This window comes from Rhinatrema bivittatum, chromosome 1, assembly GCF_901001135.1.
Source record: "Rhinatrema bivittatum chromosome 1, aRhiBiv1.1, whole genome shotgun sequence".
Taxonomy (NCBI): domain Eukaryota; kingdom Metazoa; phylum Chordata; class Amphibia; order Gymnophiona; family Rhinatrematidae; genus Rhinatrema; species Rhinatrema bivittatum.
In genome coordinates, this window is record NC_042615.1 from 305760222 (window position 1) to 305784659 (window position 24438).

Genomic DNA, 24438 nt, shown 5'->3' on the forward strand with positions numbered 1-24438 from the left:
CTACCTTCCACAGACGGGTCGTCAGGTTGAGGGAGAGAACATACCCTCTATGGACATATCCGAAACATTAGAATTATCGATAGAAATGGAAATAAAGGAAAGGAAAGCCACACTAATATCATTTGCATTTATATCTGATCAAAATTATGTATTAAAAATGTTTCTGAGAAATATACAAGCCCTATTTTATGGGGCAAAGCTTTGGATATATCCCGACATTACTATAATAACACAGCTACGCAGGAAGGAATTCCTTGCTATGAAAGAAAGGGTTATTAGTACGGGAGCACGTTTTATCTTAAAATTTCCCTGCAAAGGTTGTGTTAGATATCAGGGAAATAATTATGTGTTTTTCGATCCTAAGCAACTGAAGGATTTCTTGCTGGGTCATCCTAATGAAACTCCTGATGTGTGATCGACTTAATAAGGAATAGAGTAACTCTCCTATCTAGTTTAAGTATTTGGAAATTGTCTGTTTATTCGCTCTATTTTCACTTGCCTCTAAAATTCCTATATTAAGGTACATATTTATTAGATTTTTCCACATCAGAGATGTTATATATGGCCTTTTGTTGTATAAAAATACCGAATTTCTTTTGGAAATATTCCATGTAATAAATGTGAAAATTTGAAGAAAAAAAAAAAGGCATAAATGATACAGAACAAAGTCAGAGAAACTAACCTCTATTTTGCTTGCTTGGGGGGGGGGGGGGCGGGGATTTTGAAAGCCAGGTTTTATGCACACAAACGGCTGTTGTAAAACTGAGCCAGACTCAATGCGCGCACAAGCACAGGCTTAACTCTGTCTCGCCCGCGTACCTTATGCGTGCACCGAGGAGGGACATTCCAAGGGACAAATCTGCAACTTATGTGCATACATTTTGATTTTAAAATGCAGCTGGTCTAACTTTGTGCAAGGTAATTCATGCTCACACTCAGCCAACTACCCGAGGATTTTCGAAGCAAACTTCTGTGCTAAATTTGCTTTGAAAATACTGGGTAAAAGTACAATGTACTTGCAGACTTTACCTCTTCACAGGCTGTTAGAAAATTACCCTCTTAGTTAGTTTTAGATTCTTTAGGGATAAATGAGGTGGTTTCTTCGGCCACAAGAAAATGTTAGTTTCACATAATCCTTAGAGAAACTTCCTGGAAACAGGATGGGAAGCACATTTAATGAGTACAGCAGGGGTGTTTCAAGTCATTCCTTGGGTTCCCCTCTCCCCAGTCAGTCGGGTTTTCAGGATATCCCTAGTGAATACGCATGAAAGATATTTGCATACATAGGAGGTACTGCATGCAAATAAATATCATGAATATTCATTGAAGATATCCTGAAAACCCGACTGGCTGGGGTGGGGCCCCCCAAAGACCAGTTTGGGCACCCCTGGAGCAGAGCCCTTGAGCAGCAATGGACATTTTAATATCTTTAAGCCTCCCCTACCAGGAGATAAAGGAGACAAGGTAGAGTCCTTTCCATGCGAACTGAAATGGAAGCACGGAATGGAAGCACGGAAACAGTGTGCTTTGAGGCAGGTGCCAAAGGAGGAGAAAGAGACGGCAGAGGCAGGATGAAACGAGAAGTGGCACACAACATACAGCCCATGCCATTACAGCTCAGCTTCAGGAAATAGTGTGCCTTCCTTGGCCACATAATCATGCCAGTACTGACTGGTAAGAGGGATGTTTTACAACACATTCTTGATTTTTTTTTTTTTTCAAATATGGAGAATTATTTTTAAACACCAGAGATATCGCGTATTGAGGCACTCTGTGATTACAAAAAACAAACAAACCCCCCCCCCCCCCCAAACTTATGTGGTTCCTATCCTATGCTGGTGTCTCAATTAGGTGAGACTCGTCAGCCACCTGAGCCTCATACCCTATCCACCAGGCAAGAAGCCGCAAATACAAAATAAGCATTCTGAAAGGGAACCTATGGGGTTATACTGCTTCCAGGACCTGAATGTCTGAAGGAAGACAAACCACAAGGCTTCAAAGAATTCTGTAACTCGCAATGCCATAAAGTTTAGCATTCTCCAAGCACGGCAAATCCAAATCCAAACAAGTCAGAGGAATCCTGAGACATCAGATGGCTCTGGGATTATTTTACTGATTTTCCCTCAGGGACTGCATACCATGTCAGTCAATAGACATATGTGATCATGAGGAAGCGAGGGAAGGAAACAGCCAGAACATGCACCAATCAAAATGTCCCCACACGGTCTGTGTAGCTTGCAACACAGTACATTTCATATTTCGCATAGGAAAATTAGTTTCTTACCTGATAATTTTCATTCCTGTAGTACCACGGATCAGTCCAGACTCCTGGGTTTTGCCCCCTCTAGCACATGGAGACAGAGCAGTTATCAAAACAAACTTTGCCTATATATAGGCTGGTGCCACCTACAGTCCGGCAGTATTACTCAATGTCAAAGCAGAATGGAACTCTCAAAATCATCTTAACTATATATAATAAAAGAAACAAACCGGTCCACTAAACCCTCCTGGGACCTGAACCTTGAGAACCACTTGAGGACAAAAAATTCAAATCTTTGCCAATCTGAAATAACAAAATATATAAGAAACGAGTGGACTCTCCCTTTCTTCCATGTCTCTGACAGGCAGGATTCTGGACTGATCCGTGGTACTACAGGAATGAAAATTATCAGGTAAGAAACTAATTTTCCTTTCCCTGTACATACCTGGATCAGTCCAGACTCCTGGGATGTACCAGAGCTTTCTTACCTGGGATGGGATCTGGAGAGGCCCACTCGAAGCACTCCCTCTCCAAATCCTCCTGAAACTGGAGCCTGGACATCCAGTCTGTAATGTCTCGCAAAAGTATGCAGGGATTTCCACGTAGAAGCCTTGGAAATCTCCTGCGGTAATACCATCTGACACTCTGTCCAAGACGCTGCACGAGTAGAGTGGGCACGCAGACCCGTAGGGAGGGATCTACCACGAAGGAGATAGGCCGAACTAATAGCCTCCTTTAGCCAACGAGCTATAGTAGCTTTGGACGCCTGCTGTCCTCGTTTATGACCGCTCCACAGCACAAAAAGATGGTCAGTCACATGAAACTCATTGATAACCTCTAGGTAACGCAGGAAAACTCTGCAAATGTCGAGCTTCCACAAGTCGCCAGCCAAAGGACCCGAATGGTTTAACTCTGTAAAGGCCGGCAACTCCACCGATTGGTTGACATGAAAAGAGGAAACCACTTTCAGCAAGAAAGACAGAACCATCCTTAAAGAAACGCCCGAATCCGAAATCCAAAAAAAGGGTTCCCTACAGGAAAGCGCCTGGAGTTCCGACACCCTACGAGCTGATGTAATGGCCACCAGAAAAATCACCTTCAAGGTAAGATCTTTTAGAATCTCTCTCTTCAAAGGCTCAAAAGGCACAGAGCAAAGAGCAGTGAGAACTAAATTCAGACTCCACGATGGATAACGATGCCGAATCGGAGGACACAAGTGTTTTGCTCCCTTAAGGAAACGAACTACATCTGGATGTGCTGCTAACGCTACGCCCTGGACGGAGTCACGCAAACAACCAAGCGCTGCCACCTGCATTCTGAGGGAACTACATGACAAACCCTTGGAAAGACTGGATTGTAGAAAACAGAATATCCGACACAGAGGCCTGGGTAGGCTTGACCTCCCTGTCCAGACACCAAGTCTCAAAAACTTTCCATACTCTAACATATGTGAGACTGGTAGAAGTCTTACGTGATTGGAGAAGCGTAGCTACTACGACTGGAGAATAGCCTTTGCGACTTAACCTCTGCCTTTCAAAAGCCATGCCACTAGACAGAAGCGATCGACGTCTTCCAAACAAATGGGCCCTTGATGCAGCAGGTCTGGGAGAACTGGAAACCGCAGCGGCCCCTCCACCGCGAGATTGAGAAGGTCCGCAAACCAGGGACGTCTCGGCCATTCTGGAGCTACCAGGATGACCTCAGTTGGATGGATCTCTATTCTTCTGAGCACTTTGCCAATCAATGGCCAAGGCGGGAAGACATACAGCAGAACCTCAGTGGGCCAGGGCAGCACTAGGGCATCTATCCCTTCTGCTCCCGTCTCTCTGTGATGAGCGTAGAACCGCGGTGCTTTGGCATTCCGAAAAGTTGCCATTAGGTCCATGTTGGGCATGCCCCATGCATCGCATATGAGTTGAAAGGCGGTCTCCGCCAGCTCCCATTCTCCGGGATCTAGGCGGTGACGACTGAGAAAGTCTGCCTGAATGTTGTCCACGCCGGCGATGTGAGACGCTGCGATGTGAGACGCTGCTATGTTTACCAAGTTTTGTTCTGCCCAGCTAATCAATTGGCGAGCTTCCATCGCCACCTGTTGACTTCTGGTTCCTCCTTGGTGATTGATGTACGCCACAGTGGTCGCATTGTCTGAGATAATTCTGACCGACTTGCCCTGGAGAAGGGGATGGAATGCTTGCAATGCCAACCATACTGCCCTGGTTTCCAGTCGATTGATAGACCAGAGTGATTCGTCGGGAGACCAAAGTCTTTGCACCGATTTTCCACGGCATACCGCTCCCCAACCAGAGAGACTGGCATCCGTGCTGACCACTGTCCAGTCGGGGGCCTCCAGAGGAACTCCTAGGGTTAAATTGTCCGTCACCAACCAAAAATTAAGACTGGATCGCGCCGCCTCCGTAAGCGGCAAAGATAGATGAAAAAGCTCGGAGACTGGGTTTCATCTGGAAAGCAAGGCAGCCCCGAAAGGACTGGGACTAGGTCTGTTGCCTGTTAGAAGCTTGCCGAAAAGGGGCCGTGGGCATTCTAGATGGGCGAAATCTTCGATTCCCTCTGAATCTGGCCCAGGACGAAAAGGAGCCTCTGGATTTCGGTCTATCCTCCGGTAACCGATGAATCTTATTCTCCCCCCAGAGATTGGATCATATCTTCCAGGTCTGTACCAAAAAGTAGTTTGCCCTTGAAAGGCAAGGACCAAAGCTGTGACTTAGATGAAACATCCGCCGACCAGTTTCTCAACCAGAGGAGCCTACGAGCTGAGACAGCTGAAACCATGGATCTGGCCGATGTGCGCAATAGATTATGTAAAACATCCACGCTGTACGCCACCGAAGCTTCCAGACGACCTGCCTGGGCCGCCTCGTCATCTGATAAGGCGGCGTTAGCTTGCAACTGCTGAACCCAGCGGAGACCCGCTTGTAAGGTGAAATTTCTGCAAATAGCCGCACGCACTCCCAGTGCTGAAACCTCAAAAATCCTTTTAAGTTGCACCTCCAACTTCCTGTCTTGCAGGTCTTTGAGTGCTGTAGTTCCAGTAACCGGGATTGTGGTCTTCTTGGTAACAGCGGACACTGCCGCGTCTACTTTGGGTACACGAAGCAGCTCTAAGGCATCCTCTGGCAGAGGATATAGCTTGTCCATGGCTTCACTCACTTTCAATCCCAGGTCCGGGATATCCCATTCTCGAAAGAGCAAATCTGTAGCCGAGAAATGAAAAGGAAAAGAAGCAGGGCCTCTCAGACCCAGCAACACTGGATCCATAGCACCCAGTTTAGATTCCTCTGGGGGACCTTAAATGCCCAGTTCAGCTAAAACAGAAGGAATAAGGGGACCTAACTCCTCCTTTCTAAAGAGGCGCACCACCTTAGGGTCATCCTCTTCTGCAGCATGCGCCCTGCGCATTGTGCCTTTTCTGTTGTAAATCAGGATATACATCCACCCCCTGTGGGGGCTTGGGCTGGAGGTCTGGGTCCTCTGGATCAGTATCCTGACTAGAAGTATCCGTAGTAGGGATGTGAATCGTGTCCTCGATCGTCTTAACGATCGATTTCGGCTGGGAGGGGGAGGGAATCGTATTGTTGCCGTTTGGGGGGGGTAAAATATCGTGAAAAATCGTGAAAAATCTAAAAATCTAAAAATCGCAAAACCGGCACATTAAAACCCCCTAAAACCCACCCCCGACCCTTTAAATTAAATCCCCCACCCTCCCGAATCCCCCCCAAATGAGTTAAATAACCTGCGGGTCCAGCGGCGGTCCGGAACGGCAGCGGTCCGGAACGGGCTCCTGCTCCTGAATCTTGTTGTCTTCAGCCGGCGCCATTTTCCAAAATGGCGCTGAAAAATGGCGGCGGCCATAGACGAACACGATTGGACGGCAGGAGGTCCTTCCGGACCCCCGCTGGACTTTTGGCAAGTCTCGTGGGGGTCAGGAGGCCCCCCACAAGCTGGCCAAAAGTTCCTGGAGGTCCAGCGGGGGTCAGGGAGCGATTTCCCGCCGCGAATCGTTTTCGTACGGAAAATGGCGCCGGCAGGAGATCGACTGCAGGAGGTCGTTCAGCGAGGGTTCCGGCGCCTCGCTGAACGACCTCCTGCAGTCGATCTCCTGCCGGCGCCATTTTCCGTACGAAAACGATTCGCGGCGGGAAATCGCTCCCTGACCCCCGCTGGACCTCCAGGAACTTTTGGCCAGCTTGTGGGGGGCCTCCTGACCCCCACGAGACTTGCCAAAAGTCCAGCGGGGGTCCAGAAGGACCTCCTGCCGTCCAATCGTGTTCGTCTATGGCCGCCGCCATTTTTCGGCGCCATTTTGGAAAATGGCGCCGGCTGAAGACAACAAGATTCAGGAGCAGGAGCCCGTTCCGGACCGCTGCCGTTCCGGACCGCCGCTGGACCCGCAGGGTATTTAACTCATTTGGGGGGGGTTCGGGAGGGTGGGGGATTTAATTTAAAGGGTCGGGGGTGGGTTTTAGGGGGTTTTAGTGTGCCGGCTCACGATTCTAACGATTTATAACGATAAATCGTTAGAATCTCTATTGTATTGTGTTCCATAACGGTTTAAGACGATATTAAAATTATCGGACGATAATTTTAATCGTCCTAAAACGATTCACATCCCTAATCCGTAGCAATCTGAGGAACCCTTGACCGACGGAGATGCTTAGGCTGAGCAGGCTCCGCACCTCCCTAGACGTAGACCGTTTCTTAGCAGTGGGCTTAGAACCTTGAGAAACAACCTTTTACCAGATTGCAGCTTCCCTAAATTCCTCTCCTTATAAGCTTTATAGAGCAACAACACAAATTGTGACGAAAAAGAGGAAGAGGAGGAGAGTCAGATGCCCCCTCGGGGCTATCCTCCATTGTAGGGGAATTAGGCTGTTCCCTGTCCGTTGGGAAACCTTGCTGGGGAGAAAGAGGAGGAGGTAAAACTCCCTCCCCCAGCTAGACACAACCCTGAATGACTGGAAAATGGGCCCCGTTCCTGTGCTGAACGGGAACTGATCAGCCTCAGAGTGAATTGCAGCAGATGCCCCAACCAGGACCCGGGCAGACTTTGATTTAACTCGTTTTGCCATTTTAATATTTTTTCCCGCTGCCAATGGCCCTTCCCCCCTCCCCCCGGAATGCAATCCGAGCATAGGCCCTCCCTGGAGAGCCCGACCCGCATGCGCGGCAAATGGACGAATGCGGCATCGAGTCGTGACCAGAAAATAAAGACAAAATAAATTAAAGAAAATTCAATGAAGATTCAATGAATAAACAGCAAAACGAGGGGCAAATACCGCGCTGAGACAGGGAGTGAAGGAGAGAGAACCGGCACGGGAGAAAACGAAAGCAAAACTTTTTTTTTTTTTTTTTAATTATAAAACTTGCCCGGCAGTGGTCCAAGGTGCTGATCCCTTTGGGTGGAGTGAACTGGGCTCCCCGGTATCGCACCCAAGCTGCTAACTAGCAGGCCGATGGACTGCACTGTTAGCCTGCTCTTGGACGCGCTTATTTTCCTTACCCCTTATTCAGTAAGGGGAGGAAAACACGCGTCCAACCCGCGGCACCTAATAGCGCCCTCAACATACAAATGCATGTTGATGGCCCTATTAGGTATGTGTGCGTGATTCAGAAACAAAAATGTGCAGCCAAGCCGCACATTTTACTTTCAGAAATTAGCGCCGACCCAAAGGTCGGCGCTAATTTCTTCCGGCACTGGGAAAGTGCACAGAAAAGCAGTAAAAACAGCTTTTCTGTGCATCCTCCGAAGAGTAAAAAAAGTAAAAAAAAAAAAAAATAAATAAATTTGAATTCGGCCCGTGTTGTCGGGCCGAAAACCGGACGCTCAATTTTGCCGGCGTCCGGTTTCCGAGCCCGTGGCTGTCAGCGGGCTCGAGAACCAACGCTGGCAAAATTGAGCGTCTGCTGTCAAACTAGTTGACAGCCGCCGCCTCCTGTCAAAAAAGAGGCGCTAGGGACGCGATAGTGTCCCTAGCGCCTATTTTTACCACCGGGCCTAATTTAAATAAATTAACTTTCTGTATCGCGCACACAGGAGAGAGTCCTGTGCGCGCGCCAGGAGAGCGCCTGTAGATAAGTAGGGCCCTTGACCCTGTGAAGCAGCTGCCTCAGACCAGTGGGGGATGGTTCTCTCAGAACCTAACAACCCCCTGGGAGGCTACCGACCACTGTGCTGCCACAAGCTCCTTTATTATATATATATATATATATATTTAAATAAAGTTGAAATAATCCAGAAACAAAAAATTCCCTAAACTAACTAAACACAAGATACCAACTAAGCACACAGCCCAGATTGTAGGTTTTGCACCTACTGGTGCACCAGCCTATATATAGGTGGAGTTTGTTTTGATAACTGCTGTTTCCATCTGCTAGAGGGGGGAAAAACCCAGGAGTCTGGACTCATCCGGGTACATACAGGGAACTTGCTATTTATCATATTCTGTGTACTGTTCTTTTTTTTTCTGTGTACTGTTTTTTTTTTGGGGGTTTTTTTTTTTAAGAGTTCAATAAAGTAGAATCCTCTCTCAATAAGACTGGCGATTTAGTGCCATCGAGTGGATTAAAGCTTACCGCCTCCAGTGCTGGCACCGCCCCCTCCTCCGCTGCCAAACATTCCTCCTCCTCCTCCTGCACCGCCGCCGCTGCCACCGTAGTTATCAGAAAAGCCAGGCATGAGCTTCTGCCGCTTCCGCTGCACTTCCTCTTTGTCTGTGTTGGACAAAAGATGAAAGGAAAGGAGGGTGCTTAGTGCGTTCTCTCCTCCGGCCACGGAAAGGGGACACCCAAGAAGGGCAACGCGGTAGGGATTTTTCTCTCGGCAGCGTTTAGCTTCCTGAAAGGTTCCAGGCTGACCATCTGTTTCCTGACTTTTCACATTTACGCGGACAAAGCAGCGCGGCAGCCAGGTTATTCCAACCGAATGCACGGAAATAAAGGTTTAACAAACCAAAAAATAACATAAGGTGGTACCTCTTTATTTGACTACCTAAATACTTTTTGAGAGTGATTTTGAAAGCCATTTCTGTGGGCAAGGGGCAGTTTTACCTTCGAAAATGGACTTTCGAAAATTGCTCTCCTTGAGTGCGGGTGAACTTGCGTGTGTACTGGAACTGGATGCGCAAATTTACCCGCGGCGGGAAGGGGCGTTTCTGGGGTGCTGTTAGGGAGGGGCTTCCACTTATGAACGCACTTTAGATTTAACCTGGGGAAAAATTACCCACACAAAATAGCAGCTGTTAAAATGAGCGTGGGCGGTTATCCTGAGATGATTTCCAAAGTGCAAAGATACGTGTACTTTCAACTTTGAAAATGAGGGCGAAATTCATGGGGAACAAACATACCCGAGGACTTTGCACAGATGCAGGCAGTTAGCGAATGACTCCTTCCTGACTAACTCTTGGAACTGCCTTCCAAAAAACGGAGTCAGTCAGTCCAATAAAAAGAGGTGTCTGAGGGGCAAAAAGAGGGACTTCAAGAAAGCTAAGGCCCCGAGGGAGGAGCAAAGGGTCCCAGGATACACCACTTTGAAAGCACTTCCTGTAACCGACAGAGGCCATCCCTCTCCACCCAACTCATTTGTTGGTTGTCCTTTAACTAATTAAAAAAAAAAAAAAGAAAAAAGTCAGTGATGTAATCCAGTTACAAAATTCATTATCTCTTTATTTAAAAACATTTATATTCTGCCCTGCCCGGACAAGGGCAGATTATAATTTAAGAACACATGAAAACAACATTTCTGACTTGCATAACACAACAAAGAGACATAACCAGCTGCGATTTTGCTGAATGCCAGAAAGATAAGTTTTCTGGAACACGTTCCCCAGAGCAAAGAGAAAATGTCGCACCCCCCCCTAAACATGGAAGACCCAACTGATCAGCGCAAACAGAGTAAAGCGGAAAATTCTCCAAGCGCTTCCCTCACAGCCTCAAACCGAAAGAGGGCTGGAGAAAGAAGAGGACCAGGAGAGTGAGCCAGGGCTGTGAGGAGATGCCAAGCTAGAAGTACCCAAGGGAAGGTGACAGGAAGAATCTGCTGGGATGAGAAAGAAATTATGCCCCTCCCCCCCCCCAAAAAAAAAAGAATTAAAAAAATGGAATACAGTGCCAACAAGGATCATCAGGAAAATAAAATAAGAGAGAAATCCAAGCCTAGCTGCAGAGTTTAAACCAAATCCCAATTCCCTAATGAAATCATCCTGAATGGGCCCCTTAAAAAAAAAAAAAATCGGAGGAAACCAATAGTACAGGTAAGGCTACACCTTCAAATCATGTCCACTGAATCACAGAAGGAAAGAAAAGGAAACTAGCGTCTACGTAAAACAATTTGGCCCTGAGCTGTGGCCAGGTGTGTGCCCTAGCTCACCTTTACATAACAAGCCTCAGGTGCGCTGAGTTGCGCCAGGTCAAATGGAGAGCGACTCAAGCGACACTTTGATGATCAGGTGGAGCAAAAGCAAGAGAGGGTTTTTGTGCTGTTATGAGCGGACCAAAAAAAAAAAAAATGGGATTGATTTTAGAGAGAGGCAGGTTGGTGAATAAATGCAATCGTTTGAATTACTCGCTCACCTTTGACTTCTGGGTAGTAGAGGAAGGGCTTCGGTTCACTGGTTTCTAAATCAGATTTTCGTCGGAGCTGCACAAATACGGCCGCCGGCTTTGTGATATTGACATCTCTGTATTTTGGGGTTTTGAAGACTATCGCAAACTGAAAAGGAAAAGAAAATTAGAATGTACACCTCATAACTCAACAGATTTTACAAACATGTGGGCCTTGTATGAAACAGACTTTAGGGTTTTTTTTTCCAATGATGCAAGTTATTCCCAGAATATGCAATTTCACTGTAAACAGTGTGGTTAGATGAAAAATACCAGCCACCTTCCAAAAATCCCTTCTGGATATGATGCTCATTGTCTTTACTGTGATTATTGCTTACTCAGGTCAACTTTGGGTATTGAGTTACCCAAGTGTGGCCGAGAGATTTCTGTCTAACTGAATGCTTTGTCTTAATTTTCTACTATTTCCATAATGTACTTAACCCAATCTTTTCTTGTAGCTATGAGAAAAGGGGAGAAACACTATATAAAAATGAAATGAATGCTGCTATTTAAATAAGCAGCATTTTTTGTTATGAATAGTTCTAATATGGTGGGTAACAATCAGGTTCAGATTCCAGAATGAAACATAAAAAAATGTAATTTGTTAAAAAAAAAACCCCCAAACAACTCCATTAGATAAAATACAATGTTATCTTGGCCCTTCAATTCCCCCCAAAACAGGCAGTTCCATGGTCCAGTTCTGTATAAGGTGCATCCTTCAACTTCTATTTAACAGTTTTTCCAAAGTACAGTACCAACTATTGGTTTCAAGGTGTTTTTCTGGGAACATGCTCTTTCTAATGAATTTTAAATGCATATTCTCTTTCTTTTTCCCCCCCAAAGGATAATCAGTGCTGCAACTGAATTAAACATACTTTTTTCGCTTTTCAGAATGGGCTGCAGAAAAAAGCCCAAAGATGGCAATCCCTGCTGACAACAGGAAAAAAAGAAGAGAATGACATGTATAATACCTAACCTGAATGCTAAGCTATAATGAACGCAGTAATTATACAGATTTGATGAACGACATACCTGCCTGTGTACATCTGTAGGAGAAAAATCTCCAAATCCTTCCCAAAATCCACCATTTTCATCCTCTTCATAAAAGCGGATCTGAATATCATCTACAACGAAATTTTGAAAACATTTGTATTTTGCTTTCCTTTGCTAGCTCCATAGCTCTGGATTTCTGATCACTGCATCTTTGCCCTGTAAGTCTGCAGAAACAGGACACTGCTACACCTCATCCACAGGCCCACTCTACACTTCAGAAGTGCTGGGAAGGCTCCCTTCCTTCCTTCCTTTGTGGTACCTAGCTGAACAGAGACAGATGCTGCATACAGCTGAACAGAGACCGCCATACAATAAAGAGAATGGTTTGAGCAAACTGATTTGGCTTGCAAAGCAGGGCAGTAGCCCCCTAGAAATGCCAGATTTCAGATTTAAGCATTCATAATGCGCTTGTTGCTTTTTCTTAAGCACCTCAGAAACAGCGCCTCCCACCCCCGGTAAGCAAAGAAATCTTTTAATAGCAATAACCCTCCCTCCGTCCGGGATTTTGGCCCTACGATGCACCATCTGGGATTATGCAGTGACAACCGCAGCAGAAGCTGAAGAACCCAGCTCGACTTCTAAGTAAGGTGACTCAAAAGCTTCTCAGAGAAAAATTCTAAAAGGCAGTAACTGGTAAAATTTAGGTGACAGAACTTCCTGTACTGCTGCCATTCATGCAGGTTAATTGCTCATCTGCACGTAGTCCTGCAAAAAAAGAAAAAAAGTGCCTCTTGCACTTTCTCCTAACCTACCTCAACCCAAAAACTAAAAACAAAACTCTTGAGATAAATGTGAAACCAGTGGTACGCTCAATTCCATTCTCTTGAGGGTGATAAATTGGTCAAATGTTCCTCGATGACTGGTCTATAGGCGAAGTTACCCAGTCTACATGCCAGTCTACATATTCTGATCTGAGGAAGACTACTTGCATGCAAACATGTTTGCATTTTGAATATCCTGGAAAAGGCCCGGCCCGTTTCTGGAACCTGAACGCCAAAACTCAGAGGATTGTCAAACTGGGAGAGGACCCATTTTTGGTTCTGACCTTTCTGAACCTTATCGCACAGCAGATAGATCTCCTCTCCTCCCGTCACGCAGCCCGCCGTCCTGTCCATTCTCACAATCTTTAAATTTGATGCATTGGGGGCTTCTATTGGGGGAGGAGACGAGAGAGAGAGAAAAAAAAGATTATTGACCGTTATGGAAACATTTCCAAGTCCAAAATCTCAGGAGTTGAATCAAAAGATAAAATGAGAGTTTGTATTTTCATGGGTTGCTTGAATTCTCATAGGAATTATGAATTAAAAGGCAATTTTCCCCCACAACCATTTATTTATTTAAATAGCCTTATAGTCCATTAAAATTCCAATAAAATTGATCACAGCAGAGTAAAATAAGCACATTCATAATTCAATAATTTACTACTAATTGTTTCAGTACTGGATTTTTAGAACCAGAAGAATCCCCAAATCTGAATAAATTACATATCTGAGGATTCTACTAATGATATCTGTTTAACAATTAGGTTTCCTTTTTGTATGCACTGGCTATAGAAAGTCTGCACGCCCTTCCTAAAAGTTCACCATTTATTGCCTTCTGTTCTTTAAGTAAAATGCATTAAACATAAGAACATAAGAAATTGCCATGCTGGGTCAGACCAAGGGACCATCAAGCCCAGCATCCCGTTTCTAACAGTGGCCAATCCAGGCCATAAGAACCTGGCATTTACCCAAACACTAAGAAGATCCTATGCTACTGATGCAATTAATAATAGTGGCTATTCCCTAAGTAAACTTGATTAATAGCCGTTAATGGACTTCTCCTCCAAGAACTTATCCAAACCTTTTTTGAACCCAGCTACACTAACTGCACTAACCACATCCTCTGGCAACAAATCCCAGAGCTTTATTGTATGTTGAGTGAAAAAGAATTTTCTCAGATTAGTCTTAAATGTGCTACTTGCTAACTTCTATTATTCTATTATTCGAAAGTGTAAATAACCGATTCACATCTACTCGTTCAAAACCTCTCATGATTTTAAAGACCTCTATCATATCTCCCGTCAGCCGACTCTTCTCCAAGCTGAACAGCCATAACCTCTATAGCCTTTCCTCATAGGGGAGCTGTTCCATCCCCTTTATCATTTTGGTTGCCCTTCTCTGTACCTTCTGCATCGTAACTATATCTTTTTCGAGATGCGGTGTTTGTTTCATGTATCCACACATCCAATACAACAACTACCAAGGAAAATATATTCCAGAATTCCTTAGAAAATTAAGTACAAAAAAAAATTACCCAAGGATTAGCATGTACTTCTGTAGCAATCCTAAATACTTAGAGCTCTGAATAACTAACCAACTTCAAAAGCACCCACCCATTTTGAATTGGCCCCACATGTACAGATTCACATGACAGCAGGATAAATTCAGCAGCTCCTGTTTGTTCTATCTGCTGGCTGATGCTTTTCAAAGCAAAGGTCCAACCACGAGCACTATGGAGCTATCAAAAGAAATCTGGGATAAAGTTGGGGAAAGGCACAGATCTGAGGATGGGACTAAAAGAATTTCAAATTCTTGAATATCCCTCTGAGGAAGGTCAAAATGATTAGTAATAAGTGGAAGGTGTATGGTACCACCAAGACCCTGTCTAGATCAGGCCATCCCTCCAAACTGGATGAACAAAGCAAGGAGGAGATTGATCAGGGAGTCAACCAAGAGGCCAATGACAAATCTTCCAAATTGTGCAGGTGACAATATCCCAAGCATTCCATAAATCTGGCCTGTATGGTAAGATGGCAAGAAGGAAGTCGTTATTCAACAAGGCCCACTTTGAAGTATGCAAATGAATACTCACAGTATATTGTAGCCATGTGGCAAAATGTTTTGTAATCTGACAAAGCTAAAATAGAACATTTTTGGCCTGAATGCAAAGTGTTGTTTGGTGCATACCTAACACAGTATTACCTAGAGACCACCATCCCTACTGTGAAGCATCGTGGTAACAGCATCGTGTTATGGGGACGTTTCTCATTGGCAGATACCAGGGCACTTTTCAGGTTAGAAGGGAAAATGGACAAAGTACAGAAAGGGACTGCTGCCCTCTTCAAGTTAGCTGAAACTTTCTGTATGCCAGCAACTTGACGCACACAGCCAAAGCTACACTAGCGTGGCAAAGGAACAAAAAGGTAAATGTCCTGGTGTGGCCCAGTCAGAACCCGGACTGCAATTCAATTGAAAACTTGTGGCATAACTTGGATTGGAGCCCATCAATGCTCCAGAAGGAATTAGATAGAGCTTGAAGTTTTGTAAAGAACGGCCTAATACAGACAAATCTAGATGTGCAATGCTGGTGGAGACCTATTCCAACAGATTCCCAACTGGAACTGCTGCCAAAAGTGCTTTCACCAGGAACTCACTCAGCAGGGTGGAGACTTATCCAGTTGTTAGATTTCTTTTTTTTTTTTTTTTGATATGTATATGCTTTTTATCCCCCTAATAAAACATTTTTGGCCCTGGAATATGGAGTGTTAATGACTAGAAAAAAACCCCTCTTCATTTAAATGCATGGAAGTCTGACCCAGTAACACAACAAAATGTGAAAAGGGTTCACGGGGGTGTAGACTTTCCATAGCCACTGTATGGGAAGAACAAAGTCATTCATCTGGGTAAACAGTGATTTTCCCATGTAAATTGGCCATCTGGAAACAGCCCTCCTCAGAGCGACTTGAGGAGGGTGCACAGTGTTCACAACCCGTGTACTTGTAGCCACGATAAAAAGGGTACTCCTGGAGAGCGTGCTTAGATGGGGGGAGACTAAAATATACGCACAGAGTGGGCTTTTGAAATCTGCATGCATATTTTTCCCCTTGTTTCCTCTACCTGCAGAAAAAGGGAAACTACGGAAGAGAATTTTCAAAAGAAAATCTACATGCTAAGTTTCTTTGAAAACTGCCACAGATGCTACACCAGGCCGGGCTACTCGAACTTGCCCACCCTCCCAACCCTTGTAAAGATCATTTTAGTGGGATTTTGGCAAGTATTTTGCAGTAATAAGGAAGCACACAGTGATATCACATGGTGATTACGATGTAGCATGCAGACAACTCGGATGCTAAATTCTAACAAGCAGATATTAATATGAACATCAGAGCAAAATGCCCTAGGACTCCATGACCATTATTTATTTGAAAGCAATACTAACGTTTTTGGTGGCGAGGTACTTTCACTGCGCAAGAGATCAGCAAAGACTTGCTTATCCATATTCTGTACCACAAGCATTAAAGGGGAAGGGCTCATACTTGGGGGAGTTGATTTTAGAAGGAGCTAAGCTTTATTTATAAATTTTGGACAATATCCATGCTGAAAGTTATGGCAAATCCAGGGCAGTATCAAGAGAGAAAACTTCACACAGGAAAAGAATCACACTGACCGAGTGAAGGTCAATCCAAGTGGGTCACGCAGACCCTGTGCATGGCATTAAAACACGGTTATCTCAAATCAGTTTACACGTGTTATACAGAATATTGAAGATTGGGTTTAAGTTACCGGTCGTGCCGAGATTTATGCTACTATTTTATAAACTGTGTGGCAGGAGCTGCACCATTTTTGAAATAGCACATAATTCTGTCCCAAAAGTATGCATATATATATTTGTAATCGAAAAACTCAGAAGCAAACCACCTCTCAAAACGATCAACAATGGACAAAACAGAGAGGGAAAAGGATTACAATCCAATTACCTTAAAATAATCCATTAAACCCATATAACTCACAAATGACAAAATCATAAAAAAACAGCTCAAGGATATTTTAATCTGCAGCCTCTCACCTCGCAATGGGCCGCAAGCTGTAATCAGCCTTTAGAGCAGTTTAAAATTTTAATCATTTAATGTCATTTGTGAAACAGGTAAACCCTTAATACATTTTTATTTTATCTTTATTACACCTTTATTCTTAAACTCATTCAGAACACTAGTCCTTTTTGTAGACTTCTAATTTTCAATTTTAAAGCACCAACTAATACTGAAAAGAGTAGTATAAAATTGAATACTTAGCCAAATATCTGAAAGTATTTGAAACAGCAACGACGGCTTATCCAACATAATTCTCAAGAATTCCCAAAATGAATCATGTTTCAACTGTACATCAGTCTTCTTCAGGGGATCTCAATATAACTCGAATTGGCCAATATTCTCCATATTCCCGGACAGAAGAACTATCTCTTTTGAGATGCGATGGCGCCATTTTTGAGTTTCATTAAGAGCCACCTAAGCTTTTACTGTGAGGCTAAACATAGCCGCTCATATTCTGGGTGGGCCAGGGGCAGGGTTAGGTGAGGGGGAGAAAGTCAGGTAAGCCAGTGCTGGTTTTCAACGCTAGCCACCTAACTTGACCAAACAAATTTAGATGCCGTCACAGCAGGCCTAAATTTGGCCAGCTCCATCCTCTTCCCTCCTGTCCCGTTTCCCCCCCCCCAAGTGAAAAGTGAGGAGAAGAAGGGGACCTGACAGCACCGCCTCCCGCTCAACAGAAAAAAAAAAAAAAAGTTTGACAACGGGGGGAGGGGCGGGGGAAATGCCAACAGCCCCCCCTGCCATCCTGCACCAAAAATAACAGATCAGCTACCCCCTCCATAAATAAAGATTTGCACTGGGGAAAAATGTTGACAGCCACCACCCGCCACCCACTCTCCTTCCTACAAAGTGAAAAAGGGGGCGGGGCCACCCCACCCCCCCCCAAGAGCGTCACTCTCAGAGCAGCCTAAGACAGGAAGCCAGGAGGACCATGAGCCTGTGTCCTCCCAGCTCGGCCGGGAATTTGGGGTACTTTTTTCCAGTGGCAGGGTGTGCGTGGGGGAGTTTGCAGGGATTAGGGGAGGATGATTCCCCCTCTCCCCCACACCCTATTTTCACTTTGGTAACAGAGCAGAAAAATGGTGTGGGGGGGGGGGGGGGGGGGGGGGGGCTGCACCGGCATCCCTCCCCCGTTCCAATGAACTTTATTTATTGAACAGGAGGGAGGGAGAATGGCAGGGGGCTGTCCTGCCCTCCAGTTTCTTTGGGGTGGTGGTGGCGATGAGGGGGCTTTCAGCTCCCCCTCTCCTTCACTGCCCCTTTTCACGTCCCTTCAGGAGGGAGGGTGGATCCTTTGGGTGGGGGGGGGCTTCACATTTCATACTTAGCTGGGGCAGGTGACAGATGATTTAGCTGACTGGTGATTTTCAGCACTAGCTGGTTACATTCAGGAAGGTTAGATTTAGGGAGATTTGCAGCCGAAAATCATTTTATCTGCTCAAATTCTAGCCAAAGGGGTGGGCAACTGCAGGCCTCGAGAGTTTTATGCAAATCTGTTTCATGCATATTCATTACAGTTATCCTGAAAACCAGACCAGTTTGTGGCCCTCATGGACCTGTTCTAGTTGGCTAAGATATGCAAAAAAGAAAAAAATGCTTCACTGCCTACTAACTGCACTGCCATTAATAACTTGTATACTTTCATAATTTATCTTCTTTAATGGGAAGCATTTTCTTTTCCTGGACTTTAACTGGAGAGAGAGAAAAAATACCCAATGTTCTTATGTGTAATCCAGACCAGGGTTTGCTCCTCTCCTGCTTCATAAGAATAGCAGATTGCTGGGGAATAGATTCCCCAAATGCAAACATCCATAATCAAGGGAGCTTGAAAACCCTAACAGGTCGATACAGTAAGGTCGAGGTAGAAACAGTGCGGCAGTGTCAGGCGCACCCTTCCTCCCCGCACGCACAGTTCTCTTCACTAACTCCCCGATACTCTCCTCTAATCGCATGCAAATGCATGCCGCGGCTTTAAAGCGGTAGGGAAGGGTTATGCCCGCGTAACCCATTTTACTGTATAGGCGCTTAATACAGCGCCTATACAGTAAGCTGGGTGCGCTGGTACCTGTCATTTCAAATGACATTTGAAATGACAGGCACCAGGAAGTGTAAAAATCAAAAATTTTAAATACCTGTCGGAGGGCCGCGTGGGTCCAGGCGGCCGGCGGGATCCGGGGGGCCGGTGGTCGCGTGTTAAATCTAGGCCGCGGGCGGGTGGGCGCCTGTTCCGGGCGGCGGGGGGGGGGGGGGGGGGGGTGGGGGGACGCGCGTTAGTTTCAGACGGCCGCGTGGGTCCAGGTGGCCGGCGGCGGCGGGAGCCGGGTGGTCGCGTGTTAAATCTAGGCTGCGGGCGGGTGGGCGCCTGTTCCAGGCAGCGGCGGCGGGGTCCGCACAGGCGCACAGGCGCGCATTCATTCAATGCCGGTGGGGGCTGCCTCCGGCAGCCCCCACCGGCAGTGAATGAATGCGCGCCTGTGCGACCCCTGCGATTCGGCGCTCAAGGCGTGACGTCACGGCATGTGACTGCCTTCAGCGTCGAATCGCAGGGGTCGCACAGGCGCGCATTCATTCATCCAGGCGGAGGAGCCGGTGGCGAAAGCAGCCGGCTCCTCCGCCTGGATGAATGAATGCGCGCCTGTGCGACCCCTGCGATTCGGCGCTCAAGGCGTGACGTCACGGCATGTGACTGCCTTCAGCGCCGAATCGCAGGGGTCGCACAGGCGCGCATTCATTCATCCAGGCGGAGGAGCCGGTGGCGAAAGCAGCCGGCTCCTCCGCCTGGATGAATGAATTCATTCACTGCCGGTGGGGGCTGCCTCTCCGGCAGCCCCCACCGGCAGTGAATGAATGAATGTGCGCCTGTGCGACCCCTGCGATTCGGCGCTCAAGGCAGTCAAATACTTCACTACTACGAAGGCCTTGTAGATAGTCTCTCTCTTCCTCTCCCTCCCAGCACAAGATGTGAAAACAGGGATTATCACAGGGTGCAGTAAGTTTACCACACTATTGATGCAAAGCGGTAACTTACCACATGGTGCAGTAATTTAAAAATGTCCATAAATATGCCCCTTTTTGTTATCAATGCATTAACACTTTCTAATGAATCCTCTGCCTCTGCTGTAGCTGCTGTGCCTCTGAGCACTTGTGGTAACTGATAACCATTTTCGCCTGGTTAATTCTTCAGGCTTTGATTTAATGCTAACAAGAATTTGTATTTATTTGTGTTCTAGTTAGTTTACTCAGAAGCAGCTGTATTTTTGTTCCTGCTTATTTAGCTGCTCAAGAAGCTGAATTTATTTTGGGCCTACCAGCCACAATCAACCTACTGAACAGTTTCCTAGTCTGGCTGTTCGAGCATCCACCCCCAGTCTAGCACACCACCTCAAGTGGTAAATCTACGACTATTTGATGAGACTTCTATGGGTACACTTTTATGATGCTGAGTTTCATCCTCTGCCCTTCTTTGGATGTCTTTTTAATCTCCTTATAGAAGTTGTTCCCCCTGACCCCCATCTTTGGAGCTGTTCCAGTTCCTTTCATTTCGTGGAAAGATGCGTTTCCAAACTCTTCGCTCACTCTTAAGCAAAGAGTTCAGTTAAAATCATCCTTCCACCCCAACCACGGAAATCAATCAGTTTCTTTTACTGATCGGAGAAAGAACTGTCGATTAACATTCTACATGTTTAAAAAAAGATGACGACAAAACTTAAAAAAAAAAAAGTAGTCATGTTAAAATAACACTTTCCCCCTGGTGCATGCAGAAGAGAAAGGCAGAAGTTAGCAAGTAGCACATTTAAGACTAATCGGAGAAAATTCTTTTTCACTCAATGCACAATAAAGTTCTGGAATTTGTTGCCAGAGGATGTGGTTAGTGCAGTTAGCGTAGCTGGGTTCAAAAAAGGTTTGGATAAGTTCTTGGAGAAGTCCATTAACTGCTATTAATCAAGTTTACTTAGGGAATAGCCACTGCTATTAATTGCATCAGTAGCATGGGATCTTCTTAGTGTTTGTGTAATTGCCAGGTTCTTGTGGTCTGGTTTGGCCTCTGTTGGAAACAGGATGCTGGGCTTGATGGACCTTGGTCTGACCCAGCATGGCAATTTCTTATGTTCTTAAGGTTCACAGCATGATGATCCACCTCTTTCCAAGTTTGTATCATTGATCCACTGTTAGGGAAAAGTGTGTGAGTGTGAGTGTGTGAGTGTGAGTGTGTGTGTGTGTGTCAGGAAGAGCACGAGAGATCATTTTAAGACTGATGTCAGAGGAAGATGAGAATTTTCCCCAAGGTCCTGGGGGCCTACATGAAATTTTAATATGTATTTAAGTACTTTAATAAATTAGGTGTTCAGTTTCTGCTAGTTCTTAACTACAAACATGCTTAAAGACAAGTTTATTAGGAAGGGATTTACAGCTGATCTCCTTTTCTCTATTACTTTTTCAGCCTGGGGATAACCATCTCTCTCACTTGTTCCAATGGCTACACAGCATGATGCTGTTTGGCTCAGAATCCTGTTAATTCACTTGAGGAAATGTCTACTGGACATAGGAGATGCCTGCTCATAACTCTTACAATGAGACTATGAGGAAGGCAAAACTGAGGCTCGTCAGGATGCCAGAGGCTACATTTCTTATAACCACATCAAGGTGACTCTGGGATCTGAGGAATCTTCCAAGGGGTCCAAGGTATTGGAGGAAATAAGGGTTGTTGGTTCATCAGGGGCCCTCTTCCCTACATCACAGCATGGTGCTAGTGGGGCACCATGTCACCGAAGCACTTTTAGGATCTAATGCCATTTTCACATTGTAGCAGTGCATAAAATACTGAAAGATACAAAAGGAAGCATACTATGCAGCCTGTGAGAGGCAAGCAATGCGGCCGCTGCACATATTTAACAGTGCCAGAGAAAATAAAACTCTCAGGAAGTCACTTTGAACTCTTCTATAGGTACATCTCATAGTACTTCCTCAGGGAGGGCTGGTTTCTCACCAAAGCATGAGTGCAATTTTCAGACTCCCTGGTGGAGATTGTAGATCGGGGGGGGAGCTAATTTTCAGAGGGAAACTTCTGGAAATATGAAAAAATGGCTCAGTGTATCCACCACATAGACTCTGCACAAGATCTGCCAGAAACTCCATGCAGTGATTTCAAAATTAACTCACTTCATCCCCTCCCCCCCCCCCCCCCCAGGTAAAAGCTCGTACTATGAAACAGCGAGCATTCTTTTACCTGCATGGAGAGGAGAGTGGAGGGGGAGAGGAAAGAGTGTGGAAAAGGAAAACTTTCAGAAATGGCATTTCTGCACAGGTAAATAAAAACTCTCTGAAAATTGACCTCCATCTGTTTGTAAAGTTGGTTCAAAGTGAGTCAAAGTAAAAAAAATAAATGCACCAAACCCCCAATTAAAAAACCCACTGCTTTTGTAGTTATTTGTAAGAGCAAATACTGTGCCTTTCCTTTTGCACTTCTCTGTTGCTCTGAAGTGAATTCAGGACCTGCACTGTCTCAGCATCCGAGAGGATATAACTAAGGGGTTTAGAACCAGCAAGATGACTGCTGTTCAGTTTATGGCGGTAAAGTGTGGGACGGGCATGGTTACAGCGAGAGGTTATTGGCTGTCCTAGTATGCCGTACATTAAAAAAAAAAAACAACAACAAAAAAAACACCCAAATCACTCACTGCTGTCGTAAATGGCTTCGGATATAACAGGTTCCAGCCTTCTCGTGAAGCTGCCGTTGCTGTCCGGGAGAAAGGCAGTGAACATGAGCCGCACCACGCTCAGGTCCATATCTTTCGTCTGCTGAGCTGCTATCTGTCGAATTATTTCCCTCTCTCGTTCTAAAACACGGAAAGACTTGTGCGAATAAATACCAACAGCAGACAAAAGCAGGGTTAACGTAGCAAGACGTCTGAAATCTGGAGGAATTCCCTGCCCTGTCATCGGAGTTCTGAGCTGGCTACCGGACCGAACATCGAAGAGAGGTGAGCGGAGAGCCACAGAGGCCAAAGCGGCACCCCTCCCCCCCCACCGAGGTGCTACGACTGCGCACAGGTTTCAAAACCTGTGCTACCTCGGGGTTCTCCGCTGGGAGGTCTCCATGGTGGAAGGCGGAGGAATGTGCTCCACGCTGGAGGAGCAGGGATGCCCAATTGAAAAAAAAAAACGCCTGCCACAGGGCACAGCATGCCGGGGTGTGAAACCCATTACCGACAGCAGGTCCTGGCAGCGGCGGCTCCTAGCCCTAAATGGTGGGCGCACAGATTCAGTTGTGCTTTATTCATTTTTAGGGCTCTGTACGGCGGGATCATTTTTCCTGAACATTTTAGCCTCGACTCTCAATGGAATTCAGCTGTCCTGGCTCATGACGTCACTCACTCACCTGTCAGTTGCCTTTCTCCACCGTGCTCCCCAGGCACATATTCGAGTTCTGGATGTACCAGCAGTCCAGCATTATATCCTCTCCGGAAGGCTTCTATCATGCGCGAGTTTAAGGTTTCAAACACCCTTTTCTTTGTGACATGAAGTATTCCCAGGTTTGGAAACCTACAGACAGATGTGCATTGAAGAATGACTGCTCTCCTGCCACAAGCAACAGGTTCACTCATTCATTCATTCATTCGACAGACAGCATTAAGACAAGTGTTCATAAACTGACTTATTCATTCGGGCTTTCCCAGGAAAGAGAATCCCTGCAAAATGAATAAAGCTAATACCTTATTTGAAAAGCGCATGAACGTTTTCCAGGGTTGGAGCTAGGATTTTGTGTGTAAGTAGAGCCAAGACCTCAAGTAACTTTGGGGGTCATTTATCGAAATGCGTTAGGGCGTTAATTGCAGGCATTAGAGCCCTAATGCATGCGATAAATACCGCATCGTGAAAAGTGTATGCAAATTTGAAAATGTTATTCAAGTGGGAGGAGTTTGGGCGGAGTAAATGGAGATGAGGGCTGGTTTACGTTGCGTGCGATAATGTAAAGCACACTATCGTGGAATTTAACGCTGGAAATAACTACACCTTTCTCCTGAGCATTATGCCAGTGATAGCTGTGCGTTATGGCTGAAATGGGATTTATCGCAAATCCCATTTCGGAAGGGGAGAGGGGAGAAAGAGGAGAGGGAGAGGGGAGGGGAGAGGAGGAGGAGCGACAGCCTCTGTGGAGGCCCACTGATTTTTGAACTTTTTATGCCACTGTAAGAGGGAGCATTATGAACTCGGGGTGAGATTTGTGGGGAGAGTTTGGTTTTAGGAGGCAGTTTAACATGCACAATCATATGTACGAACAGCACAGTTAGCATCGGTGAAGATTTATTGTGATTTGTAGGGATGAAAGGTGAAAGAAGAGTAGATTTGTACCATGTTCTCTCTACCTAGCTTGCATTAAATCTTCACCGATGCTAACTGTGCTGTTCGTACGTATGACTGTGCATGTAAAATTGCCCCCAGAACCCTGGGAGCCTCGGGAATCTCTACGATATCCTTCGTTTCTAGTTTCTGTTCTATCACTGTCTTTCCAACTGCCTATGAATCCCCCTTCCCCTAGCAATCTTCCTTCTCTCTTCCCTTTTTCTTGTCTCATTTCTTTCACACCCCCGCTTTCTCTTTTGTTTCCCTTCCCTCTTAAAAAAGAAAAGAAAAAAAAAACCCTTTCCCTACACAG

At 45.7% G+C, this 24438-nt stretch overlaps 1 protein-coding gene across 3 annotated transcripts in view; it reads right to left on the reverse strand.

The window, feature by feature from the left end:
- Window positions 1-24438, reverse strand: part of NFKB1 (nuclear factor kappa B subunit 1) — a 278175-nt gene that overhangs the window by 86528 nt on the left and 167209 nt on the right. For all 3 annotated transcript variants that reach the window (XM_029597052.1, XM_029597051.1, XM_029597053.1), the window contains 6 exons: window positions 23161-23324; window positions 22460-22618; window positions 12975-13079; window positions 11909-12000; window positions 10847-10985; window positions 8852-8989 (listed from right to left, as the gene is read on the reverse strand). In XM_029597052.1, the coding sequence (XP_029452912.1) occupies window positions 8852-8989; window positions 10847-10985; window positions 11909-12000; window positions 12975-13079; window positions 22460-22618; window positions 23161-23324 (797 nt within the window). The remainder of the gene's footprint in view (window positions 1-8851; window positions 8990-10846; window positions 10986-11908; window positions 12001-12974; window positions 13080-22459; window positions 22619-23160; window positions 23325-24438) is intronic.